General features: G+C 47.5%; 1 protein-coding gene across 3 annotated transcripts in view; it reads right to left on the bottom strand.

The window, feature by feature from the left end:
* foxp4 (forkhead box P4) overlaps positions 1-26,083 on the bottom strand; it is a 112,810-nt gene that overhangs the window by 32,988 nt on the left and 53,739 nt on the right. For all 3 annotated transcript variants that reach the window (XM_084543723.1, XM_084543722.1, XM_084543724.1), the window contains exons 2-3: positions 21,183-21,362; positions 5,484-5,573 (exon numbers count right to left, since the gene is read on the bottom strand). In XM_084543723.1, coding sequence (XP_084399849.1) covers positions 5,484-5,573; positions 21,183-21,353 — 261 coding nt within the window. In that variant the 5' untranslated portion in view covers positions 21,354-21,362. The remainder of the gene's footprint in view (positions 1-5,483; positions 5,574-21,182; positions 21,363-26,083) is intronic.

Here is a 26,083-nt window from a genome sequence, read left to right as displayed (position 1 = left end):
GGGATGATACGGGCATCTCGCAGCTCCCAACTTCCAACCTTTTATTTTTTATTTTTTTTGCTGAGTAATGTTTCTCTATAAACAAGCGAAGCCGCTGCTAAAAAAGTTTACTTTACGGACATGAACACTGTTTTGATACCAGATTTTTATTTAATTTAATTTATTGGAAAATATTTTGTCCAAAACTACAAAAAAATAAAAATTTTTATAATTTTTTGTAATTTTGCTGAATGTTTTTTCATTTTATTATAATTTATTTAATCCCAGAGTTACTCACGGTAATATAGAAATACATATAAATGTGGTAGTTTCAAGATTCTAAGGTGTAAAATGTTTCTTGTAGTTGTCTTAGAGTAAAAATGACGCACAGAGGGACGGTGAGCGGTGAGTGTGTGTGTGGGGGGGTCCTGGAGCTCGGATCGGTCCCGTGCTCTCTGGCCACGAACTCTCCCACTCACACACAAACAGTGTGTACGTGGAAGCGTATATAAAACACAGCTCTCCCTGACAGGGGCCAGACAAATGGAAAAAAAACTTCAAAGAGGACAGTGAAAGACCAGCAAGTTCAAGTGGATAATCCACCCCTCCCTCCCTATCCTCCCCCACCCTATCCTCCTCCTCCTCCTCCTCCTCCTCCTCTGCTGCCTCCCTCCATCTAACGCCCCAGTGCTTCAGAATAAAAATGACAACACATTTCCAGAAACACACGCACAGACGTACACACACCCGGGGCCCTTCGTCGGGAAGTGTGAGGGGCCGTTATCGACCATATTTCATTACTGATTTCACTCATGTTTCAAATCACAAAATAAGAGTTTCACACTTCAGTGGCCAGACCCAAACCTTTCCTCTCCATCCCTCTCGTCCGTCTGTCCGCCCCTCTGCCCGGAGCCAAACCCAATCCGCTGGGCTGCCCGGCCTCGTCCCACACACACACACACACACACACGCTTCACGAGCTGTCAGGATCCCGCACGACGACCCCAACGCACACACACACATACGCTGACCTGCACACAGATGCGTGAACACGCGGCCGCAATTCCCTCCACATCAAATAAGAGAAACTGCCAACTAAGCACTTTCATTGAGTGGACAAAAGGAGTGCTTTGGGAAAAACACTTTGAAAGGAAATAAAAGAGAACGGGAGAAGGAACTGCTTCAGTTCCGCGGACTCTAGGGGGGCTTAACGCTCATCTTTCCACATACTTCTGTTGATTAGTTAAAAGACTTTGAACCCTGCTTCAATCTTTACGTTTAGATTTTCCACAAATCTACCGTCTAGTGGTTGAAGTGATTCAGCGCCGCGGAGGAAAATCAATCAGCAACGTATAGAAAAGTAGAGTGATGATTGCGAAACTGATCAAAATTAGTTGGAGCTCTAACAGTGACATGACTCAGTTTCCTCCTCTCCTGTTTCCTGTGTGGCTCCTCCCCGTCCACCGTCCCGCTGTGCTGGTGTCAGCCCTCTCCAGAGAGACAGAGAGAGAGAGAGAGGGACAGAGAGAGAGGGAGACCCAAGCCAATTAACATATCTCTAATGACTCTTTTCATTTTTTTTCCTAATTAAACAAGCTCCTCAATAAAACATGAAAACAGGACACCGCACTATTCAATTACATACGTATGGGCCACGGCCAAGCACGTGCGTTAATCTGTATGTGCGCATGCCAAGTGCCAGCGTGTTAAGTGTGCCAGGCGTGCGTCTGCCAAGAGGTGCGTATGTGTGTGCTGGAGGCCGCCCCGGCGTACGAGCGCGTGCCAAGTGTGTCCATTGTGGACGACGTGCGGCGGGTCAGAGAGGCATGGTACGCACCACGCTGGGTAATCCGCCAACTGGCACTCTGTCTGTTGAACTGCGTGCCCACCGATTCTCTCACGATCGCTTGTGCCACCGCCGGCGAAGGTAACTGTGCTCGATTGTGTACAACGCCGGCCAGGCGTCTCAAGTGCGAAATTATCCAAATTCCACAGAGTAAAAATATCATTCAAGTGTGACACGGAGACTGACTGTGTTTGTGCTCCAGTACTGACTGATAAAGAGGACATACATTGATCAGGCACAACATTATGACCACCTTCTTAATAATGTGTAGGTCTCCTTTGTGCCTCCAAAACAGTTGTTACTTATCAGAGAATGGACATGGGCCTCCTGAGGGTGCCCTGTGGTGTCTGGAAACAGAATGTTGTTAGTGGGGGGGCCTTTGAGGGGAGGGGCCTCTGTGGATCATCCCACAGATACTTGATCAGTTTGGGATCTAGTGAATTTGGAGGCCAGGTCAACACCTTGTGCTGTTCTTCATGTTCTTTTAGTTGTTCCTAAAGCGTTTTTGTGTGTGTTCCTGTGTCAGGCTGCATCCTGCTGGGGATGGCTGCTGCCATCAAGGAGTGTCATTGCTATGGGGTGGGGGCACCTGGTCTGGTCTAGGTGGGTGCTACAGGTCCAAAATTTTCCCAGCAGAACACTGAACTGTCACAAGACAGTCGATGTTATTCACTTGTCCTGTCAGTGGTCATAATGTTGCAGCTGATCAGTGTATAACTGACTTTTTCCGACTGGCTTGTGAGGAGATATATTTCTTAACAAACATCCTCCCATGTAAAATTCTGCTTTTGGTTTTTCGGGCCAGTTGTTACTGAACCGCTAAATAATCCCCTGTAAAAATATTTGGTGCTCTTCAGCAATTCTGTTGCACACAATCAATTTTTTTTCTCCCTGCAATTGCCTGTCTAGGGACTTGAGCCATTGTCGAGTTTCTCCCGAACGTGACATGTGACGGCGCGACACGCACGTGCACTCGCGCGCGCACAAAGTGGATTGATACCATCTCACGCAGGCAGCCAAACACAGAGACCATCTCCGAACAACCAATCAAAAAGCAGATACAATCTCAGAGTTTCTTTTGCTCTGCGCTCAGATCCTCCCCTCTATTATAAATAAAGAAAAGAAGAGAAATATGATGGGGAAGGCGTGGGGAAGGAGGGGGAGCAGGGGTGTAGGGTGGGTGGGAGGGAGGGTGGGGGGGGCTTGTCAAGGCAGACCAAGGCTTCTCCCGAGAAGTCAAGACACGAAAAGAAGTCTTCCCGCTCACCCTGTCTGCCTCTGCCGTTCTCCCTCAGAGAGAAGGGAAAAATCTAATTATCGAGCTCCTAAAGATCTCATTATTGGCTGAGGCTCATTTGCATGTGTGAGAGCAGCCCAGCAGGAGCCAACCTGAGGACGGCCATTTTGTGCCTTATGTGAGCCGCTGGTACAGTCACTTACTGGCACCTTTTAGAAATGACCACATTAAATGTCTTGCTCCGCTCAGCCTCTCTGCAGCCAACGGACGATCGCTGTCAATCAAAGCAAAGGAGCACGGCTGCTGTGATTTAAAGAAATTACAGTTAATTAGGAGCCGTGTGCCCGCCCCCTTAGCGGCAGGTTTACTGGTAAACAGCTTTAACGCTGCCGTGACGTGTAAGTACGCAAACAACAACCGGCCTGTACTCTGTGCTTTGGTGTTTGCCATTCTGAATACTCAAGTGCAAAAAAACAAAAAAAAAAACAACCACATACATACACACAAATGTAAATCAAAGTGTGTCAGCGTGTGTTGGCAGGATGTGAGGGGCCATGTGAGCTGACAGCTCAGACAACAGAGATGTAGCACGGATGCCCTGGAGAGTATAGAGAGGCTGGCTAGGCCGGGCGGCAACAAACAAGACAAACAAGACAGAGATGGAGAGACGAGAGGAGGGGAAGGGTGGCCTGTGTGTGTGTGTGTGTGTCTGTGTGTGTGTGTTTGAGATACAGAGAGAGCAGGGAGGCTGTTGGGCAAGGGTATACTCCTTTCATATAAGAAACGTGTGAATGAAGCAGGTCAACGGAACGCGAGTCCGACCCGGCGTTGTAAACGCACGTCAACGTTCACACGAGACGCGGCCGCGGTTCTTCACACATCACCGCCTAACAACAGATTTACATTACATGTTAAACTTGTAAGTTTCACTTCCTCAAACGCGCTCGCTTTCGCTTGCACTCCCCTACCCCTTTTTTCAAGACGAGCCGGGAAGTGAAATGCTGTAATATGAAATTGAAATAAAGCCCCCGCCCCCCCCGCATCCCCCCCAATCCCGGCCCACGTGTGGGTTTAAGCCAGAAACAAAAGTCATATCAGTTTATATTTATATCGGTTTATCTGGTGCGCAGCATTTTGCCTCGATTCACAGGATTCATGCCGCGCTAATCTTGAGAGGATTTGCACAGTTCAGACCTGTAATGAAACGCTATTTATTTTATTCTCTTATTCCTTAAAAGTCATCATCTCATTTCTGCCGCTGCCAATTCCTATCCAGAGTAAATAAAGTGGTTCGGATTCCAGTTCAGCTTTTGATTAAAGTGTAATCTTTAAGATCCAGCTTTTTTTTTTTTGTATTTCATTTTTGACATCTTGAGTAATAAAGCAGTCATTAGGTCCATTCTTTTTTTGCCATTTTTGTACTTCCCTGAGGTCACTTGGCAATTAAAGTGCAAGGCCGACACTTCCAAATCTTTACTTTTACACTTTGTATTGATGACTTTTCGAAGTCTCTATGATTTATTTATTTTTTTATATTTTACGCCCCATCATGGAGGACTGCTCTGTGCATTTTTGCACTTTTTGCTCCCAAAAAAATACAACGTAAAAGGTGAACTAGCTTGGACACTAAATATTTATGAGAAATAATGAACGCGCTTCCATGCATTTTACATTTAATTTCATTTAATGCCTTGTCATTCTCTAACTTTCAGACACCACACACGAAAATCTCACCGTAGCTCAGCGTCTCACATCTGTCTTTCCTCCTCTCTCTTCCTCCTCTTTCTCCTTTTCCCACACGGAGATATTCGAGCTGTCTGCTCATCATATGGGTTACTAATGAGAAGAGCAGTGCGGCAGCCAGACTGCTTGCTGCTCTAATAGACCCATAATCCCGCTTTATTGATATGAGCCGCAGCTACAAATCACACTTCTGCATGCTGTCTGCGCATTATATAATTGTAAACAACTGCCAGACGTGATGTCTTGTGTGATATCTGTCAATATACACTGGTAGTAATAATGCATATGTCCTGTGCACGCGTGTGTGTGTGTGTGTGTGTATCCCCACTCAAGTGTCTTTCAGTAGGGATTCTGCACTCCAGCTAACCCCCCCTCTCTGTGCGCACTGTGGAATTCAACTCCAAAAAACAGCTCACTACCCAATCACTACAAAGGCTTCATTCACTCACACACTAACAATCACACACACACACATATGCACTCTCAGAAAGAGAGAGACACAGAGAGAGAGAGAGAGAGAGAGAGAGAGGGAAAGAAAAATATGCGCCTATATCATACAGTGTAGTTGACGTGGCAGGTTGGTGAAAACAAAGCTGCGGCAGCCAGCGGCTTAATAACATACAGATTCTGACGAAGCAACATTTGGGTTCGTGCATCTGTGTGTGTGCGTGCTCTGACCTGCACGGGGCTCTGTTTGACCTCGTTGCTGCCAGGAGAGTTGAGTCCAGAGGCCTGCTGGAGGAGGAACTGTCTGGCTGCCTGGAGCGCCTGCAAGAAAGAAAGAAAGAAAGAAAGAAAGAGCAGTGATCAAGATGCTCACGGTGCAAGTGAAATATTTCACGTGTTAAACAACAGCAACGCGCGCGGCACCTCGTGCATGTAACACTACAATCGAAACGTTAAATAAAAGACGAACGCGTACCGGCCACTTTCAGTTCCCTCTCCCCTTCTGGTTCCCTCAACGCGGCCTGCGTACCTGTGTTTGAGTCTCTAGGAGTTTCAACTCATCCCTACTCATTCAAAGCCTTCTTTCTTTTTCTTCTCCTCCCAACTCTTTCCAGGCTTTCTCTCCCTGTCCTGCCGCCCCCCGTTTAGAGCTCCCTTCCACGCCCCCTTTCATCCTCTGGTCTTCACACGGGAGAGCGCAAAGTGGGTTTTCCACAGCCTCTGAGGCAGAAGTGTGTCAGCAGATCTTCATGTGTGTCCGCCGAGCTGTGTTTGTGTGTGTCAGAGTGATGCAAGGAAACGTTTGCCCCCGAAGTGCCTTGAAGAGATGTGACTAACCGCCACCCACCTCTTCACTCCCCCCTCCTCTCCTGTCTGCCCTCCAGTGCTGTGCAACTAAACCAGTGACACCACCGCTTGCTAGCTCCGTTTCCATTCTCTCACTCGCGCTCGAGCGTCGCCGATTCATCCTCGCGACACGGCCAACCTTGGCCATCCCACATCCCTACCGCCCGTCTCACCTTTAACTGTCTGCGTGTCACTAACTGTTCTCTCTTTTCTTTGCGGCGCTGCAGCGTTGAAGAGTGAAGCTCTCTATCATCAAGACAAATCAGTCCCTGAGGAAAAGGCATTTCTGTTGGAATGTTTGAACTACTCTGAAAACAAGAAAACACCCATTTCAAAACACAAGCGCCGCCTTTCACTTACTGTAAGCACACACACACACACACACACACACACACACAAACACAACCTCATGACAGAGGGTTAGCGAGTGGAGACAGCAGGATGCACATTTGCTTCCTCTGACTCAAAGGGGAAAGGTTCCTTAGTAAATATTGATTTATGAAAGTCCCTGGGTGTGTGTTTGTGCATGTGTGCGTGCGCGTGCGTGGACGCGCAAATTAACCGCCAGAACGAGGGATGGTCTTTACCATGGAAGCTCTTACTCAACCGTGCAGCGCTAGAAATCTGCCCTGCTGCATCGTTTCACAACTACATAAAAACTGTAACTTGGCGAAACGGCGCGGGGAGCGCACACACACACACTTACTGTACACTGTCACTTATTCAGTGAATTGTCACATTAGAAGCTCCGGTACATTAAGTAATGTTTAATTGCGAAAACAGAGAGGGGAGATTAGAGGGGAGACGGAATAAGGGAGAAGTTCCCCGAGCAGTCGGGGTGATGAAAACCAGCTGCATCGAGCACACTTGCTACTTTTGCTGAGACCGCAATTAAAACACTCACACGGACGTGGCCGTGGATGTGCCTACACACACACACGCGAATTTGAACACTTTGACAAAATCTTGGGAACCCCCCTCCCATTTACTGGTTTGACCTCAGCATTAAAGCAGGCACACACACACACACGCGCGCGCACGCATCGACGCACCGAGAAAACACAACCGCCCAGTTTGTTGGCATGTGGTGTGAATTACTCCTTGAACACCCTGTCTGCCCAAAGACTGAGTGTGTGTGTTGGTGTGTGTGTGCGTGTGTGTGTTGGCAGGAGTCGAGGAGGCATGTCTGGCAACAATAAGGGACAATTCCACCCAAATTACCACCCTGATTACCACTATATTAAAGAGCCATTTATGGCTTTCATAAACGCTACAACCAAGCAGAGGTGATGCCTGTCTCCTCTCCTGTGCCTGCATCCATGGATGTTTGAGTATATGTGAAAGTCTTTTTTTATTTTTTTTAAAAAAAGGGGGGGGGGGGGGGGGGTTCTTCTTTTTCTGTCCACATTCAAACAAAAATGTGCGTATGAACACAGCTATGGGGCAAACAGTTGACATTAGCTACTGTAAAGATGCCATTTACAGAAAGATGTTTGCCTGGGAGGTGTCCCACAAGACCATGATTCAAGGAACTTCCCCCCCCCCGAGCGATTTTCAATATTTATTTGAGCTCAAAAACAGTATGATCATAATGTCATGCTACATTTCCACTGAAAGACGCGTTTAAATTGTTGCTGCCTAACACAGGAAGGCTCAGTCCCAAACAGTAATTACACCACTGTGTTCAACGCTTGCCCGTGTCTCGCAGGTAATCGTACAAACATTTCTCCTGTAGCGCAAATTAACCACGAGTACGCTAGTGAAAATTATTGCTTTCTAATTCAACGGCCCCCGTATTAAATCTTAGCCTCGTGAAGGTTATTGTATTCAGCATTTGTTTAAAATAACCGAGAGAGCTGTTGTTTCAACTGTGTTTTCCTTTTGGAGGCTGTGGTTTGTAGTACTATCAGATTGCACCGTGTTGCACCAACACATGTCTCTATTATCTTAACAACTCCATTTTTAGTCGGCGGGCTAAACAACGGAAACACTTCAATCCAGTTTTAACTCAGTCCAGTCCAACAGCCGTCCAAAACGATCGTCCGGTTGAGTCGCCACCTTTTCTTGCGCAGTTTCAACCAAAAGCTGTCGTGAAGATGGATGTAGCGCAGGACTCTTGCATTATATTAGATCGCTTTCTTTGGTGCACCTAATGAGAGCTGGGAGCGGGTGTAAAAACAGAGCTTAAAGAATAGTGGATGACTATTTAACCACAGGCTTCTTCTTTTACCTTGTGTAAACACCGTATTTTATGAGCGATAATACATCCCGAGGTGTTCCAATATAGAAAAATAATGATCTCAGCTTAGGAAAACATCTCACCCTCTTTTATCACCAGGATGTGATGTTGTGAGCTATGATAAACTCACCGCGGTTCATTAGTTCGCCGCATGACTGACTGTGTTAAAGAGCAAGTAACGTTACCCCACTGCTCCTAACACATGTTTTCTCTACATCTATGGTATCTATGGGTTTTTACTTTATTTGGTGCGGGATCACGTTGAAGACGATATTATAATAATGAGATACATAATTAAACTTTCAACTTTCAGTGAGTCGAGGAAACATGGCCACAGCTTTGCACACACACACACACACACACAAAAATGCCATCAGCAACCAGAGCCAGACCCTCTTGTGTCTTCTTTGTCAAGAAGCACTTCTCCTCGTTGACCCGTCTCTTTCTCTTCTACTCTTCATACTCACTCCTGGCCTTTTTCTCTCTGTGACCTGTGTGAGCTGCAGCATTGCAAAGCATGTACCCCCCCCCCCCCCACCTCCCCTCTCCACCTACTCTCACTCGCACCAGCTTCTCCAGAACCCCCCTCCTCCTCCTCCCACCCCAACTCTCCTCTCCCCCTGTGGCATTCTTGGGGGCGCACTGCACCTTTAAAGAAAATATGAGGGAGGCCTAAGAGGGAGGCCCAACAACAGAGTCTTTGTGCTGCCGCGGAGAGCGCGCACACACACACACAAAACACGCGCGCACACGTATACACACATCAGTGGTGTCAGACAGGTTTTATTAGAGTGAGAGAGGGAGGGAGGAGGAAGGGGAAGGAGGGGTGAGGAGGTCACTGCTCAGCTTGGAGGCCTGAGAGCGCAGTGTGAGTGTGCAAGTGTGCATGTCGGTTCGGTGTGTGAGTTCTTCTGACTTGTCATCGCGCCCCTCTGTAAATCATCGCCTCTGACACAGCCTTTAATAACAGTGCATTTTTTAATTCTGCAGGGTCACACACACACACGGGCATGCACGCACACACACATATGCGCACACACACACACACACACACACAGTAACAGCTACTTTCTCTCCTTAACAGGATTCTAAAAAAAAAAATTTAAAAAATGGCTGACAACACAGACCTGTTTCATTGAGGGATTGTAAGTCTGTTAGAGAACCCATTAGAAGGAAAAGATAGAAATTTAATTTTCCTACGTGTGTGTGATGATCTTATGTGTCAGTGTGTGTGCATGGACACATTCAATATGAAAGTGGACTCTACTCGACCTACCAAGGCTGGGACGTCTGGCTGAATCGCCCGGTACGAACAAAAAGGTAACAACGGTCATGTGGCAAGGCTAGGCCGCCTTCATAAGTGTGCGTCTGTGTGTGTGTGTGTCTGGCTCAGGTTGCTAAAGCAAACAGGTCTGTGTGTGTGTGTGTGTGTGTGTGTGTGTGATGAATCTGGCCTCTAATCTGCCCAGTGTGTTTGGGTGACACAGGGAGAGGGAACGCAGGAGTAAGCAAAGAAATCTAAACAGAGAGACACGGCGAAGGAAAGGGAGGAGGGGGTGAGACGGAGGGAGACGGAGGGAGAGAGAAAGAGACAGGTGGGTACCATATGTTGGAGTAATCCGTCAGCGCTGACTGAGGTCCATTGTTGACGGCCGAAACGAAACAAACCCGTCCCCTTTCTACCCTCTCCTCCTCATCTCTCTCTCTCCCCCCATAGATAAACAGCCTCTGGGGCAGACAGTGGGCTGTCCTTGGGGGGGGGGGGGGGGGGGGGTATGGGCAGGAGGAGGGGGAGGCGGGGTAGGAAGGGCAAAGGGGGAGGCAGGTGGTATCAGATTTCCTCGACCTCAGAACCAGAAGTACAGTGCGCAAGAAAAGGAGAAGTTTCATCTGACCGCAACGGAGCTAAACTAGGCTCGACTAAGCCGGTGATTCAGATGTTTCTGTGGCGTCTGAGGCAACAGATCTCCACAACACCAAACAACTACCCCACCGCCTGCCCTTCTAGCTCAGCAGCCGGGGGAAGGGAGGCTTGTAATGCACCTCTCATCCTCTATCTGCTCTCCTCCCCAGGAGAGAGCGATGGAAGGAGACACGGGCAGATAGATTCAGGGCGAAGACGGAGGAAAGCGCTCGTCACACCCAGCTGCTTCTCCACAGGTCTGCATGCTTTCTGACTTTGGATCAGGGAAAGAGACTGCGGGTTCAGAAAGAAGCGGTGGATCTTCTTTTTTTTTTTTCCTACCACACTTCCCTCTCTCTCCTTTTTTTTTTTTTTCTGGAGTGCTGTCATTGAAGCTGAAAGCCAAGCTAAAGCTGCATCCTCCTGGGTCACCCCGGTGATCCCTCGTATCCACTGCTTCTCCTCACTCTGGCACCAAAAAACACTCCAATAAAACCCCCTCCTGCTTTAATTTACTCCGCTTCCGGCTTCTTCTCCGCTACTCTGGTAGTTTTTCTGCCTCAAAGTGTCTCTCATCTTTGATTCCTTCTCTTTCTTTAGAAACTCTGAGGGAGTTATGCTCAGAGAGGAGACGAGACAAGACCGAACAGATGTAACACAATCTACAAAGCGTGGTAAATTTGTTAAAAGGGTGATGATACACAGCATAGTAACAGCTCACCTGTCTTCAGAGGACGGCCCGGTAGGTATTTACGCCCACGCACACTGTACACAAAGTGAGATAACCGAGGAGGTGACAGTGAGTGGGATTGCTAGATGACTTTGGGGCATCTGTGAGTGAAGGCTTGGTTACAGCCACGGCGGAATCTCACGTATCAAATGCATCACTGTCAGTCACCACAAAAACCAGATTGCTTTCCCAGATCACTCCTTTATTTCTGTCTGCCCATATCACCCGATCTGTCTCCCGCCTTCACTCCACCTCTCCACATAATGTACAACTCACAAAAGTTTGTCTGGCATTTCTCCAAGGATTCTGTCTTTCTTGTGCCCTGACCCCCCCTCCCAACCCCCTCCCTCCCCTGTCGTCTCGAAAAAATCTGTTACCCATACCCTTACTCACCACAGTAAATTCTGAGAGCAGACATGGGTTCGACAGAGGCCTAAAATAGATTGTCCAGGCCTACCCGTGGAAGCCAAGTCCTGTGAATGCAGCTGTTGGCCTTATGAGCAGACGCCTTCAAGTGATTGTCAGACAAAGGCCGCTCCAGAGGCGGCTAAGCGCTAGCTAAAGGTAAAGCGGCGCGGAAATGGTTGCAATGGATTTATAACATGTGGCTGTTTAAGCACCTACACTGTACCGTTTTGTATAGCTACCATAAGTGGCTGAGAAGATTGACAGTCTAGTTTTCATAGCGCTGACATCGCCATCAAGGACGTAGTCTGGCAGTTCACATCCCAACCAAACATTACAGCAGCTGATTTCTCTCCGTGCTCACATTTTCCCACCAGACATTAACTTTAATGGGAAATTTGCAGGATTTGTTAACACGGACAAGTAAGTACGGGGGAAGTCTACACAGTGGAGCAGGAAGAAGATGTTTTTTGATGTGTTCCATCAAGGGAGCCGTTGCTTAATTTGTTTACGGGAGACAGAAACAGGGAGTGGTATACGTATTTAGGAAAGATCGGGGATTTCCCAGGGGGGTAAACATATACGTAGAGGGAAGGGGCAGCTTCAACCGAAAGCCTTCTAAAGCCTGCCAATTTCACGGTGGGTTACAAATAAACTATGCTCTGCCAAGACTTCACCCCTTTCCTCTGACTCTTCCTCACGTACGCCTTCTCTTTTTCTGGTATTAATCAGGTCTTTCCGCCCTCACTTCACCAGCTTTCTGGTCACTTTTTTTTCTGCTTTTAGAAACTTCAAACCAGTCCACGAATACACCGGGGCTCAAGTAGCTCTGAACACCTCAGTCTGTTTAGGACGCCGCCGAGCTGGAACTACGCAGGACACCTTCGAAACAACCAGCCAGCGGCAACCCTGCTCAGCTATTTAATGTAATGTTTCCGCAATATAAAGGCAGCGTTTGAGAGCTGAGGTTTTAAAACGGCTGAAGCAAGCTTCTCTGGGCCCAGACTGACCATTAAAGAGAGGAAAGACCGCGTTCAAGAGCCAACGCAATAAAAAAAAAATAAAAAAACTCACAAACTCCAAAAGAACTTCAAAATATGCCGTAATGTTTGAAAACCCTGGCTGATTTTAGTTTTCTTTTTTTTTTTTCACATACTATTTTTCACAAAAGGGACCTGTTCTAAACTCCGGGGACCCTGCCGTTTTCCAGATGGTTCTCTTCAGCTCGAAACCGTTTTGTGAAACGAGAAAACCTCTCCCCTTCAACTACGTCCCTACACTCATCTAATGTTTCTATTGATTCACGGGGGGAATACGCATGGTCATAAAAAGGAGCTGACTGAATACCCAGGACTGCTTTATATCATGACACAATTCATCATCACACACACACACACACATCTTTGAATTCACACGGCGAGGAAAAATCCTCAGCTTCCTAAGGAGACGTCTTCGGCTTTTTTTTTTACATTTTATTTTTATTTCTGCTAGGTGAAGGGAAAGAGCATCAAGAAATAGACAATTAAAGATAATGATGAGGTGAGCGGGGACAAGAAAAAGAGAGGAACTCCTTGCCAGAGAATATAAAAGCAGCTCCCTCTGCACTGTAGGCCTCATCTCAGTCCAGGCGGCTAATTGATGGCAAATAGCTCTACAGCAGTTTCCTTACACACACACACAAATACACGTCATACGTTATATACACATATGCAGTTTCCCTGCGGTTTTCAACACAGCTCGTTTGGCAGGAGAGGAAGGTCTCACTCCAGACAGACCCAGCCCATGGAGGAAAACACACAAACACACACACTCTCTCACACACACACACACACGCAGACGGACAGTGTAATATTTATCCCTCGTCTTGTATAAGGCTGGACAGTTAAGTAGTTCTGGTCCTGCTCCTGGGATAGACGAGACCACTTAGGTGTAAGGTCTCATTTGCGTGACCTCCCGAGCTCGAGCCATTCCTCCTGCCCAGCGAGAGCAGCTTGCAAGAGGGGAGACTGTGCGAGGCCAGCCAGCTCATGATGAGGATAGCACTAGCCTGGCAACCAGGCCTCACATATGGAAACCGTTTAACTCTTATTATTAATAACCAAAAAGAAAAAAGAAAAAAAAAAAGGCAAACTAATAACACATGCAAGACGCTGCCAAGACTCAGCTCAGGAGACAGAGGGAAAACACATACATACACAAACAGAGGCTGTCTGCCATGTGCACACACGCGCGCACACACACACACACAACGACAACGCGCACACTCAAAGACGCCTATTGGTTAAACAGAAAAACACGTTCCTCGTCAGTGGCCTGTAAAAGTATTAGCCCGCCTGCCCACTTGGATGGAAATAAAACTCTTTCATGTTTTTGGTTCAGAGGGTTTTTACACCTGGCTGCGGCTGCCGAGATGGAGATAGACACACCCTCGCACCCACCCTTACCACAGGCACATGCACAAACACCGGAAGTGGGCAGGCACAACAAAGGCTCGGTGAGGTATAAGAAGTTTAACCTCCGAGCGAGCACAAAAATCTTTAACTTCCCCAAATAAGAAGCAGGGGTGGAGTGTGTTTTAGAAAGGGGAAATGAGGAAGCCTGTGTGTGTGCTGGGCTGTGTGATTCAGTAAGAATTTAATCCACCCAGATGTGAAAAGGCACATTTTTTCCAGTTTAATGTAATACACGTTCTATTCTAAAAAAAGAATAAAAAATGCTAGTTGGTTTGTTTTGAGATTTGGACATATGTTTTCCCGATACGGGACGTCTGTATTAACTAAAACAATTATAAGAATGTTTATGAGCCAAATTCTTGCGTGGTAAGTACATTTTCAGAGCTCCTGCCAGGTTGAACTTTATTTGCCTTCGTTGTTACCTCCAATAATTGGTTCAGATAATAAAGTTAAAATGGAGCTGAACTTGTCTGTTGCTTTTATTAAAGAAAAAAAATAAAAATAATAATGAGTCGAGAGTATCTGAATTTGTTTTGCGTGGACGAAAAGTTGTGTGAGCGTCCAATTATTTTTTCGGAACCGCATATTTATCATTTGACAGTATTTTCCCGAAGCCTCTCAGAGGAAAAATTGGAGGAGTTTGTCATTTATTCATGTCGCTTTTTATGATATACTTCAGTTTTCACAATAACAATCTCAAATTCCTAATCTCAAATGAAGTTTCACTACACTTGCACAACTATATTTACTTTCCAAACTCAACTAACAAGACAACAAATGCATTCTGCCTATCAGGTGAATAAGGGGGCCTCTGTGCACTGTTCCAGAGCCCGAGAAGAAGGCAAACAAGAGAGAGAGAGAGAGAGAAGAGCTACATTCCTCTCCTCCTCCCTGTTGACTCTAATCTCTTCTTTAAAATGGCTCGCACAAAGAACCAGCGCAGACTAGCTAATTAGCAACACTTTAGGCCTCTGCAGCTTTTGTGTGCGCAGTGTGTATATGTGCGTGCTCATTGTGTGCATCCCAGGGCTCTCAACTGTTTCCAGGGTAACTGCTTGCCTGGCAGCCCTGCAAGCGTTGCACATTTTGTCTTTACTCTTACTCCGCTTTCTCTTGTTCCCCCCTCTCGGTGTCCGTCTATTTTGTGCGAGTTTGGAGTGGAGGAGCGAAGGAGTGGCGACTTAAAGAAAGGAGAGGACACTATAGGAGCGGGATGGGAGGATCCTGAGCGGATGGGCGGGGTGCCGGGCTGTAAACGAACGCTGTTCTTGTATGAGCGCCTTGCCCTTTATGAACTTTGAAACAAGGCACCTGAGCACATGTCAATTAAAAACAATTATGGCTGCTTGCTCTTTGATAGAGGAAGCGGAGGACACGGAATCCCAGAGTCTCACTGTCACCGACCAGTAATAGTAATGAGGTCACTCAGCTTAGCTCAGTGACCCCTGACCTCTTAAAAAGGCTCGGTCACCATGGCGATAACTTCTTGGGGAGTGAAAGTCAACAGTCGGCTTTTTTCGCCCCTCGACAAAAACATAAAACTCTCTGTGAGCAGAGGCCGCGCCGGCTCACGCGTGGTTGTGTGCACATGCGTGTTATTTACCTGACAGCGCAGCCAGGCCTACTGGGTTTAAGTGCTTCCAAACACTCCCATGGCAACCAAACCCAACCTAACCCCTTCAGGTACCCAGGTATGTGTGTGTAACTCCACAGGACAAGCACACACACATATCTTCTTCTGTTCATATCTATCTATTTTTTTTGTCTTTGAGCCTCTTGGCTGTGCGGGTCAACCAACCGTGACTGTGTCCATGCTGGCTGATCTCGCCTGCTGGACCATGGCTACTGCCGGTCTACTCCTCATCCACAAGACCTGTAGCCGCGCAGCGCATTTCTGTGGAGCATTCAGACGACTCAAGTCAGTGTGAAAACTATTATGACGTATCGTCTGGCTGCAATTTCAGAGAAGTTTCAAACTGCATTTGACCGTTCTTGTGCAACTGTAGTACGTGGTTGATGGCTTGCAGGAATACAAAAGCAAAGGAAGCGAAGGTAGTGAGAGCAAAAAAAGTCTCACTTGGTGGATTCTCCACCATTCAATGGCCCGGCTGGAAAAAGCAGTAAAAAAGTTTTATAGGTGCTCATAAATACAACATCTCAGCATCTCAGAATTAGGTCTCAATGTGTGAAAAAATCACTGGATGAGAAATAGGAGGAGGGGGGAGTCATGTGAAAGTCATTACGCACCAGTGAGATCTGTATGTGCAGGTGTGTTTGTTGCGCCGTGAGCGTTGACACGTCTGCAGCGAGCGAGATGGGAACTGCGCCGCCTCGAATCTCCTGCGTACACGACGACGCCTCGAGTACGACTTGTTCAGCATGAAGTGCACAGTCTTTATTGATTACCACAAGCGGGTTCTTATGTGGAGAGATCGACGCGGAAAGAAAAAAGGAGGTAAAAGTCAAAGGGAGCAGCTAGTGCTTTTGAGGCTCCTACAGGAAGTTGGTGTTCTATAGGTCTCTTTGTATCGCTGCGGTTACAGCAGTGGGTGTTCCGCGATGCTAGGCAACCCTACTCGCCCCTCCTCTGTCTCAGCATGACCTCTGGTGACCTGTGAACTCTGCTGACCTCGCACATAAAGAAGAAGGCCTGGCCCAGACCGAGGGGAAAGCTTTTAGGAGGTGACAGCACTCAGAGAGCGGCCTGGGACTGATTTACTGGCCGGCACACACGACCGACGGACACACGCAGACACTCACGCTCGGGTTACGCATGCGTGCGGACACGCAGACGGGGAAAAAAAAATGCAAATGCTGGATGCTAGCCGTCATGCAGATGCACACGTCAACGAGCATAATTTTACCAAATTCATCCAGAAAATGCATCTGAAAATCCGCCTCCTCCTCCTCCTCTTCCACTTCTCTAGCCACCCCCTTTCACCTCCGTCTCCTCTGCACCCCTGACCCGAAAGTGAACTCAGTGGAGAACTGGAGGTCAAACAAGACATAACTGTCCCAGTGACCAACATTCGCCCCCATTCACTCACATAATTTAGCAAGGCCCAGCAGCCAAAGCTGGAGACACCACATGTGTCACGAAACCTCCCCGCCTCCATCCATACGGGCCATAATCACCGAGTCTAGCCTATCTAACAGGAAGCCATACGTTATCTGAATCGCCCGGCATCTCTCGTCGTCCGTTGACGCACACACACCAGCCTCATACATCCATCCGCAAAGCGCTCCCAGCATCAAACCCATATCCACAACCTTGCACATGTGAATACACACAAAACAGCTATCTTTCATCAGTGTTTGTGTATATCTGAGATCTGTATCGGTTCCCCCTGATCTCCAGTCATCACTGTGGCTCCTTAATTACACCCTTCATTAACTCGCATCAGCTCTGTGCATGTGTGCAAATGCCTGCATGTGTGTGTGTGTGTGTGTGTGTGTGTGTGTGTGTGTGAGAGAGAGAGAGAGAGAGGAAGGGAGAGAAACAAAGATTGCTAGTATGTGTGCACATGAGAGAGCAGCAACGAGGGAAGCACCGAGGAAAAACTAGAACATGACAAATGGGAGTGTGGATCGAAGCTCCAAACCAATTTCTTAAACTGTCTTTTTCTCTACCAATGTTCCTTTTAAACCCTCGGGGAAGGGAGACCACTGCTGCAGTCTGCCTCTCACTTTCCATTTGGGTGTAAAAGTGAGTTAAGGGTAAGAAAGAGAAAAAGACAAGAGGGAAAGGGGAAAGGGAAAACCCTGCTCCGGCTGGCTCAGCCGACCGACGAGCGGCACCCTCGAGAGGAAACGGCACCTTTTTGCCACCGTCTCTCCCTCCTGCCTTGCCCTTCTTCTTCTTCTTCTTCTTTTTTTTTTTCGATTAATTGATGGTGAGGAAAAAGGAGGAGACAGAAATGGGTGAGAACAGGAGGGAGAAGGGGGGAGTGGCAGCGCTTACAGTGTGGGCTCACATCTTTCTTTTTTTTTTTTTTAAAAAAAGAAGAAGCGGGTATGAGAGACTTAAAGAAAAGGAGAGAATTGAAGACACCTGGTTCTCGTCAGAGCACCCTCTGCTCAGCCAGCCACACACACACACACACACACACACACACACTTTGAGGTTTGTTAGGATTTATCCTGCTTACATTTCTCCTCTGCTATGCATCATTTCACGTCCACACCCGGCACCTCAACAAAGTGCCATACACTCTCCACCGCACTCTCACTTTTCCTCCTCTCCTTCTTCCTCTCTCCCTCTGTAACGACGCTCATTGTTTTCCCTCCCCTCTCCCCTCCTCTCTCCCCTCGATGATGGGGCAAAACTGGTGTTCGCCCCCTCTTCACTTTCTTCTCTCTTCTTCCCCTCTTTCCTGCTCTGTTCTTTCTGGGGAGGCAGACAGGCCACATTCCACAGGGAGGCCCAGGCGCCCTTTTCTGACACGTCTCAGCATTACACCCCTCCCTCTTCCCTCTATTTCGTCTTTCCAGCCCACAAATGCCCCCCCACACCCCACCCCAAATGTGCTGCTTCTTTGCCCGTCCTTTTACCTTCATTCCCTCTGACTGGACGTCCATTCTCCCCCATCTCTGCATCTCCTCCGCTCACACTGCTCTTCTTTTTTTTCTGCTAAACATCTATCTATCTATCTTTCTATCTATCTGTCCGTCCGTCCGTCCGTCCGTCCGTCTCCAAAGGGAATCCGAAGACAACAGAGGAGACAGACAGAGGCCAGTTTGGGGGGTTTGATGGCTGGAGATGGCTGTGATGTCTCTCAGGTTCCCAAGGGGCCCGAGGAAAAGACGGCTTTGTGTTCTGACAACACCGCGCTGTCAGGAGTTCCGCGTCTGTGCGAGTGTGTCTTTTCTGCTCCGGTGCGCACTGGCATGGTGTTTAAGCACAAACACTGGCGAGCGTTGCACCTTCAGGTGAGAGACTCGAGCGTGGAGGGGGAAAGAAAGTAGAGGTGGATAGGAGGAGGAGGAGGAGGAGGAGGAGGAGGAGGAGGTATATATATATCCAAGAGATTCAGGTGGTGGCACAAGCTAAAAATACAGCCTTTATGGCCACCGGGCACTAAGAGTTAAAACACCCATATAGACAGAGAAAATCATCTGTGGATTTGAGGATTTTAGTCCAAAAAACGGAGCATCTTCAGACCAGGACATGAATTGTTATGGATAATCTTTGGGGTAACTATTTTTTCGGTTGACATGTAACACAAACTAAAATATATTTGCACCATGGCATTTAATTCCCCAAAAATGCATGAGTACACGTCCCCGTCAGCCCAGCTCATTGTTGCCGCCCTTCGTTTTCGCCCTCACACACCTCTGTGTTACCCCCCAACCCTCTACCTCACCCTCTCCCAATCCCTGGATAACGTAGGAGTACTGATGAGTGCTTGTCTGACACCCCAATTAGCTCATCTTTTCTCCGTCTTCCTCATATTTTCTCACCCTATTAAAATATTAAAATGTACGGTAAAATAAGCCATAAAGTATGTGGCACAGAGCACAACGGTTACCAAGATAAAACATCTATAGTACAGGGAGTGATGACTTGAAATGTCTTACTGAAAATTTGATACTAAAATGAGCGGGGGGGATACACAAGCCACAATTTGTGGAGGTAGCCCTTTTTTTTTTTTTCGTGAGGGTGAGCGTTGGGATCTGGAGGAAAGGTTGTGCTTGTCTTTCATGGCCCATAGCGGATAGAAGGAAAAAAGAAGTACAGTGAGAAAGAGGAAGAGAAAAAGATGGAAAGGGGAGAGGGAGCTATGTTTGTGGTTGGTAACCCGCTCAAGAGAGGAAATACCAGGGTGCGCACACACACACACACACACACACACACAGGTGCAAAAACATCGAGAGCATAGACACGTCCAAGAGAATAAAGACCCGCTTTGTGTGAGCTACAGGTTTGGTGTTTAAGTGTGTGCATGTGTGCATGGCTGTGAGTCCTCAGCTGAAGGTTGCTGAGGAAGCAGGGTGAGGATGCAGTCAGGGGAGGGAGGGAGGGAAGGATGGAAGGATGGAGAGGAGTGAAGGGCTTCAAGTGTTCTTCATTCACCTAAGGCTCCATCATTATAATTAGAGGGAATAATTTTAGCAGCAGGGAGGAAACCTTGATTTTTTTTCTTTTTTTTTTAAAACCCCCCATCCCCTTTCCAGCCCCACCCCTTCGGGTTTCCTCAACTAAAACCCAGCTGGTGTTGGGCAGCCCAGAACTCACTCTGACCCTACCGTGACGGCTGGCTGTACAAGGCGAGCGAGAGAGACAAAGGGAGCGCTATAAACAGCCCCTGTAAACTAAAATACACTTGAAATATTAAAAAGAGAAGAATCGTCTCCCTTTACCTCTCCATCACCGACCTTAAGAACATGAATCAGCAAGTTTCCATCGTTAAATGACGCCGCGGACATTTTTGGGAGGTGATGGGCAAATGACTAATGTGGAGACCTCTGGATGAAAAAACACTCGAAGAGCTGTGTGTGTGTTTGTGTGTGTAGTACGTGTGAGAGCAGGGTCCTTTAGAGAGTAATCAGTCGAGAGTTTATGTGGATTTTCGGGGGGGAGGAGGGGGTGGGAAATAATGTAGAATTTGATCCAAGATATTCCGGGAAAAGTTTAGAAATTCCGTTTGACGCAGTGGTGAGTGGGTGTATGTGTGTGGGTGTGTGTGTGTGTGCGAGTGTGTACTGTACATGTGCAAAATCACGGGATGGGATAAATAGCACGGCGGCAGACGCTACACTCTGACGTGTCAAACACATAAACACCACTTCACGGATCAGTGAAAAAATGAAACAGAGACTTCACGCCCACAACTATGACACACACACACACACACACGCACACACACAGGTTGAGTATCTGAGTGTGTGAAAGCCATTTTAAGAATTTGAAACTGGTTTCTTTCACCTACAGAGAGCACAACTTATAAGCAGGAGGTAGTTTTTTTTCCCACACAGGAACAATATATCTGTGGGAATTATCATGGTGAACTGCTTCCCAGAGGAATTAGCCGGCACGTTACGAGCGGCGGATAATTAAAGCACAGACGGGCCAACCTGTCGGAGCTTTTCGCTGCTCGCACATGCAAAGCCTGACAGTTGCCAAAGTCTGGCCCAGCTGAGTGTTGTCACATCTGTACGTTATGTAATGCCCCGGTGTGTACATGCTGTTCTAGACAATGTACCGTACGTACGCACATGAGTTGCACAAGTGGGCGGTGTGGCAAAACAAGTCTCATGAGAACGTATGCGCGGGTACGTGTGTAAACATCGCGTCGAACACATGCACCGAGGCCCATAAACATGCACACACACACACACGCGCGCGCACACACACCTGTTGCTGCTGCAGGTGCAGTAAGTCAACCGGGCTGATCTCTCCGTTGGTGTCTCCATTGGACCCACCCTCTCTACCTCCCCCTCCGTCTGATTGGCTGGTGAGGCTGCTGACTCCGTTCTGGTTGGACGGCGTCGTTCGAATGGTCTCAGAGGCTGATTCCACCATCATCACTGGCACCTGAGAACAGGAAGGGGGCAACGCACAGGTTTGAACAAAAGTGACCGGGGCAGTTGGAGCAGAACGTGTTGCTCCGGCCTGATTAAACAAACCAAGTGACAAACCAAACACACAGAGAGATAGAGAGGTGGATTGAGTATGTTTAAGTGTGTGCGTGCATGAATAGTTCCCATAAAGGGCTTTTGGTCGTGAACCATATGTACAAACATGCCCGACAAAGCACCATCTAAAGCAGACACTTTTTTTGTCTGCATGTAAATGTGCGTCTAGGAGCGTACACACGCGGATTAGGATCAGATGTGCAGCAAATCTAAACTGACAAGGCTGTTAATACTCGGCTATATTGTTAAATAACACACACATTTCTCCAATAATCAGAGGTGGCAAGTGTGCGCCGCGTGTGAGCCGTGAGCAGGTTGGTCTTTGAGGAAGATCCGTTTGATGCACCTTCAGAGGGCCTCTCTAATTAGAGCGTGTTCCCTCCACAAAACCCGACAAAACGAGCCGTTCCTGGATGTGTTGTTGTTTTTTTTTGAGAAACAACGCCTCGCAAACACACAGGCGCATTTGCCATCGTTAGGCGCCCGAGCGTGGGAGAGAGGAGGAACACACAGAAACACACACACACTAGCGCGCAAGACGCACACAAGGCAGCGAACACAAAACAAAACAAACCTTCATGCAAGCACGCAGGCTGTGAACTCCTAATGACAAGCTCAATCTCGTCTTTCTGCCTCATCCAGTTTTAGAAATTAACACACACACACACACGAGCGAGTAGTTTTTAAAGGGGAAAGTTCTGCTGCTTTTATGGTACACGGAGCGGGTACACAAAACGCCATCGAGGCATTCTACCCGCCGTCGACGTGCGACTCTGTGTGTGTGTGTGTGTGTGTGTGTGCGCGTGCGGCGTCTGTATGTGCGTGTTTCTCAGAGGCGTACAACCCATGCCTTCTGGGGAAACAATAAAAGCCATTTCATGAGAGAATCTAACTTTTCTTTTCCTCTGAGGCAAGAGCAGGTGAATCTGTGTGTGTGTGTGTGTGTGTGTGTGTGTGTGTGTGTGTGTGTGCACACGTTTTTTTTTTTTTCTTTTTTTCTCTGAGACTCTGACAGCAGGTGAGAGTGTGAGAGATCGCTGTTGGCTTTGTTAGAGGAATGCTGCCGAATGCCTGCAGAGGGACAGGGACCTGAGCACGGCCGTGCGTGGAAGATGCAAGTGTGTGTGTGTGTGTGTGTGCAGGTGGACGGGCTGATGGGAGCGCTTGTTAAAGGGTCGGTTCGGTCGCATAAAGAAAACATATATATTTTCTCACGGAAGTGGTGTCCAGCCATACGGATAGCTCGGTTACACTGGTGGGGGTCTCAAAGTACCCGTAGTTTTGCTAGTGAACATAATATAGCAGTATTCGTAATTTTTTTTTTTTGCACATAAATGTTGTGGATACCCGGAAATCTCAGAAATATGGAAATTTTTTGCTTAAAACGTAATTTTTCAATAACGTTGCATGCTCTGGAGATCAAATTAAACAGCACAAAATCTGCATTTTTAAAGCTACATGTCATTAAGAGCAAAATAAAAATGCATTTTTCTTTTTAGACATGTCCATTAACCTGTTTTTTTAAAGCGTGCAAAGTGACAACTGGTTCCCGACCAATCTGCTGTGTGGACATTGCGGTATGTGCATCTTAAATTTATGAAAGCTAAACCTTTAAAAGTGCAGTACGGACATATTTTACTCGTTTAATACCCCCCCCCCCTCCAACAAGCAGCCCTATTTGAAAACCACAAATCACGCTGCAGTATTTTTTTCCTCCCCATTGACTCTCCCCTGTCTTCCTCCTGGCACCCATCCGCCTTTAAGAAGTTAAGAGTGAGAAGTGGAGCGTTATTGTGACATTTAAAGATAGTCACTTAATCTCCAACCTCACTCCTCTCCTCTCCCCCCCTCCTCGTTCTCCCTCCCTCCCTCCCGCCTCCGCCCCCGACCCGTGCTCGGTCGAACTACTCCCCGAGGTAATATTATGAAGCAAGGCATAGTGCTGAGTGATCAACAGATCTCCTCGGCGCACAGTCCACTGACTTTGCGCCGCAGTAGAAACTCTTCACATCATCACACATTTCGCCGAGCATGAATCACCGGCCTGCTGTCGAGCCCACGCTTTACTGTGCCGCGCGCTGTAATGTACTGTACACCCATCTGCTTCTTACTCTTCCTCATTGACCTTATTAGCAACGAGGGGAATGGAGATGAAGACAGACGGAGAGAGAGAGATGGAGCTCGCAGGTGGACAAGGACCTAATGGGAAAGTGGGGAGTGTGTAAAGACGTGAGCGCATGCCCTCCTTTCACACAGGCAGGCAGTGTGGTGGTATGCTCGTCTAAAGGGTGTGTACTCTGTCATATCCTGTAATGGGTGTATATAAGCTGGTGTAATGGAGGTCGGGAAAAAGGCAGGGGCATAAATCTACCCTGAAGTCTCTGATTAGGGTTATGATACACACACACGCAGACACACACACACACACCGCTTTAAGTGTTTCTGGCAGCGAAGAGGAGCTGCCCGTGCTGAGGCCTGCCTCAACCCGCTGCTCACTCTTTCTGTGCGTCTTTTTCCCCCCGCTCCCTCGCTCTCTCTCTTTACATGCTCAGACCCTCTCCGGTTGAACCCCTGACCTGAGAGTGTGTGGGGAGAGACATTCCCACTACCCCGAGGGGACCCGAGCGAGGGAGGGAGGAGCGCAGATCAGAGAGATAAAGAATGTGTTTGGAAGGAGAGGGAAATAAAAGGCCTCCTTTGCCTTTTAATTGGGATGGAGGAGAGAAGAGGGGAAATGGGACTCAACATGTTTCTGATGACTCTGATGTATACGTGTGTGTGTGTGTGTGTGTGTGTTTGTCTAAGAGGCTGACACCTACCTTTGTACTGTAATGGATTAGCTCACTGCAAACGCTAGGTGCATGTGTTTATGTGCGCGTCTGGTGTGATTGATGAGCGGAGTCGGGAGTTAGGGATGAGTCCTGTTTCGACACGCAGCTTGTTCAGATGTTCCCAAAAAAAATTTGCACTAATAATAATCACAACCCCCGCCCCCCGCTTCTTCCCACTGCTCTGGGTGTGCGTGGAGTTCAAACGAGCCGAGCCAAAATGCCCACTGAGCTGGCTCACCGCGGCGGCTGGTTCTCAGGGCTTTGTCCGGGGGGATTGGCTCTGTCAGATTCCTCCTGGTCACCGCTCATCAGGAGCATAAAGGCCCGGGCCGGCTTCACTCCCCGCGACCGTACGTGCGTTTTGTGCGGGGAGACGGAGAGTTGTGTATGAGCGTGTATTTATGTGTTTACAGCAGCTTAGTGGGATAATAAGTCTTTATCATGTTATGCCTCATGTGGGAATATTTCCAGCAGTCCCTGAACGCCTGTTCTGTTTCCTCCGCCTTGCATCAGCTCACAGGAACGCTGCTTATTAGGCAAAGAACTGAGGGAATAAGGGTGGGAGGGAAAGTGAGTGGAGGAGAGAGGGGGGTAAGGGAAAAAATGTCTGTACCAGTATCTACACTCCATCATCTATCTACTTTCATCTGACTCTTGAATTATCTCCCCAGCTCTCTCGCACACCGTCTTTCTCCCTCTGGTTACGCCTGGTAACTAGTGGCGTGTTCAACCCTGGAAAACATTAAAGTTTCCACCCTGAAATAGAATCCACATAGGTTACTTCTATGATCTCTGATAGTTCAGTCAATATTTGCGAGCAAAAGAAATGCTCTTCCGGAGACAGAATATCTGAGGAACAGGAAGTCTAACCTGTTTTGTAATCAGGAAACAGAATTTGGAGGAGCCTCTGTTGACAATGAGAAGCTCTGTGGATTCATACAATATTTGGCTAACTGTCACACCCAAGGGGGATTTATTTCATTAGAATAATAATAATAATAAAAAAAGAATAATTGCGGTTGTTGTCAATGTGTCCACGAAACATCCTATTTACTGTCAACTACCGCGGAACGGCTCCAGGATTTGTCTCGTCGCGAAGCGCCTTAGCCGCTCTATATCCGCGCTTTGACAGGGACATGAACGCTGACATTCAAAGATAGATCATAATTTACACACACCCATATTCACACACACTCTTGTGCCCGAGAGCTAGCAAAGGCTCTTCGGCTAAATAAACAGTGACACGGGCCCCCGAGGGAATCTGATTTAACCCCAAACCCCAGAACAAACCCAACAACCATATCTGGGGATCTCACTGCATGTCTGCTTCAATCCTTTCTTTGGTTCCCGTGTGAGGAACACAACCAGAAACACAATAAAAAAATAAATGTCTGGTTCACTTTGTGGTATTGTGCATACAAAGGGGGGAAAAAAAGTAAATACAGGCTGTATTATTAACGTTCCGGTAAATGCAGCAGTGACTGCACTTATTGGAACAGAGACAAGGTTTTTGTATAATCATACATTACTCTTACAGCGTATCCTGCTACCAAACAGGCATCCGCTTTACCTTTTCATGCAAACAGATAATTAACTGTTTAATTGACAAAGCTCTTCGTGTGCGTGTCAAGGCGCGTTTTTGGAAGAGTTGATGCAGCTAAATGAATTACAGACGTCAGACAGGTCGTCGCAATTCGCCGCTGCATCACCCGTAACTCATCCCTCAGTTTTCTATTTCTCTCTTTTTTTTTTTATTTTACTAGCACTCTCTTTAAGAATTAAGACAGAA

This window comes from Chelon labrosus (assembly GCF_963514085.1).
Source record: "Chelon labrosus genome assembly, chromosome: 4".
In the NCBI taxonomy this organism is placed as follows: Eukaryota; Metazoa; Chordata; class Actinopteri; order Mugiliformes; family Mugilidae; genus Chelon; species Chelon labrosus.
Note: the sequence above shows the minus strand (reverse complement) of the source record. Positions and strands in the feature narration are given on the sequence as shown.